Source organism: Olea europaea, unplaced genomic scaffold, assembly GCF_002742605.1.
Source record: "Olea europaea var. sylvestris unplaced genomic scaffold, O_europaea_v1 scaffold27733, whole genome shotgun sequence".
Taxonomy (NCBI): domain Eukaryota; kingdom Viridiplantae; phylum Streptophyta; class Magnoliopsida; order Lamiales; family Oleaceae; genus Olea; species Olea europaea.
This window is the reverse complement of record NW_019246194.1, coordinates 1-1,469: the sequence shown is the minus strand read 5'-3', so window position 1 is coordinate 1,469 and position 1,469 is coordinate 1. Positions and strand designations below refer to the sequence as shown.

Genomic DNA, 1,469 nt, shown 5'->3' with positions numbered 1-1,469 from the left:
GTAGAAATTTTATATGTTTACTTTTAAATATATAAAAGAAAGAAACTGTAGCGAAAACTAGCAGATATATGTTCATTAGACTGATTTAGATAGCAACCACATAGACCAGACAACAGAGAGGATAACGCGAACTACTAGGTAAAAAGATAAAAATAAAAACTGAGATCATGACCAGGAAATAACACAGATTTTCCTTCAGGTAGAGCAGCCAGTAGATCCAATAACTGATCTTATTTATACGATTCACTATTATAATATGCTGCTGAAGGAAAATCCATCTTCATCTGCTTTACTGAATCCTGCAACACGAGAATGGCATATGTTTTATTTTTTCTTAATATTGTTGAGTACTGTATAGCATACGTTAAGTAACAAAGAGAAGAAGGGGTGAGGAGAGGTGTTTACTTGGAGCAGTCAATAGAGGGGGTGATCTTGTAAGGAATGTTGAGGCCACATTTGCTTGGGAGGCCAGCAGCGTTCTTAAAGTTGGTAGGAGAGGCGGAACCAGCAACGGATTTCAAGCAGGAGCAGACAGTTTGGCGGTCGGGGGTGGTCTTCAGTGAGTTATAGAGTGAAGAAATCCCATTGCAGCAAGCAGCAGGCACCGCACCACCACTCAACACATAGTTAAGGCATGGAGCTAGGGTGTTAGCCACCGAGCCACATGAGATCGCCGCCTCAGAATTGGGTGCAACTACCACCATCCCAACCAGCACCCAACACAGAATCTTCACCGTTGCAATGCTTGCCATTTGAAAGATTTCCTATATAGTGAGAAAGAAAGCAACTTTTTTCTTGCCAACCCTAGCTGTCACACTTGACACACACTTTAGTTCTTGTAAAATTCTATGTAGGTATACTATGTTTATATAGAGGATCAGACACTTATTGAACCATAAGAAGTTAGGTTGGGTAGTTGGGTTCAATTAAATCCCTTGTTAATGCCTGGTCTCTTTGGCTTCAAGAAACTGTACAAACAGTACAACAAGTCTTGCTGAGGGGCATTCAGCTGCGACAATACAATAAATCTGTAACGCATTTTCTAATTAATTTGTTAGGAGAAAATGAAATATAGAGAAAAATATAATGTTCTATATTTTCTATGCTTATCTATTTGTGGTCAGATTACGAGAACAACATCATATTTAAATCAAAAGGATGTTGCATGAACAAATTACTATATAGAAAAATAGTAAAAGCAAGTCTGAAATAAAATATCAGAACCACTGCTTTCATTGCACAACGCACATCCAACCGGCCTCGTGTTCTATAATCTCTGTCTATTAATTGAACATTCCAACTAAAGTGAAGCATTTGTTGCAAGTTCGGCGTGGACCACAATGAGTTTACATGACAAACAAATCTGAGTGTATACAAAGGTTTGGAAGTGGACATAATGCACATTTGCATCAAAATGGTTCTGCGATTTGTTCAAACTTAGTCGATTGATATGACCAAGTCAATTACAT

At 38.3% G+C, this 1,469-nt stretch overlaps 1 protein-coding gene across 1 annotated transcript; it reads right to left on the bottom strand.

Annotated features, from left to right (window-relative positions):
* Positions 1 to 46: 46 nt before the first annotated feature.
* Positions 47 to 838, bottom strand: LOC111383840 (non-specific lipid-transfer protein 1-like). Its single transcript, XM_023008006.1, has 2 exons — positions 406 to 838; positions 47 to 299 (listed from the first exon to the last, which is right to left on the bottom strand). The coding sequence occupies exons 1-2, from the start codon at positions 750 to 752 to the stop codon at positions 290 to 292; spliced, it is 357 nt and encodes a 118-aa protein (XP_022863774.1). The 5' UTR covers positions 753 to 838; the 3' UTR covers positions 47 to 289.
* Positions 839 to 1,469: the final 631 nt, after the last annotated feature.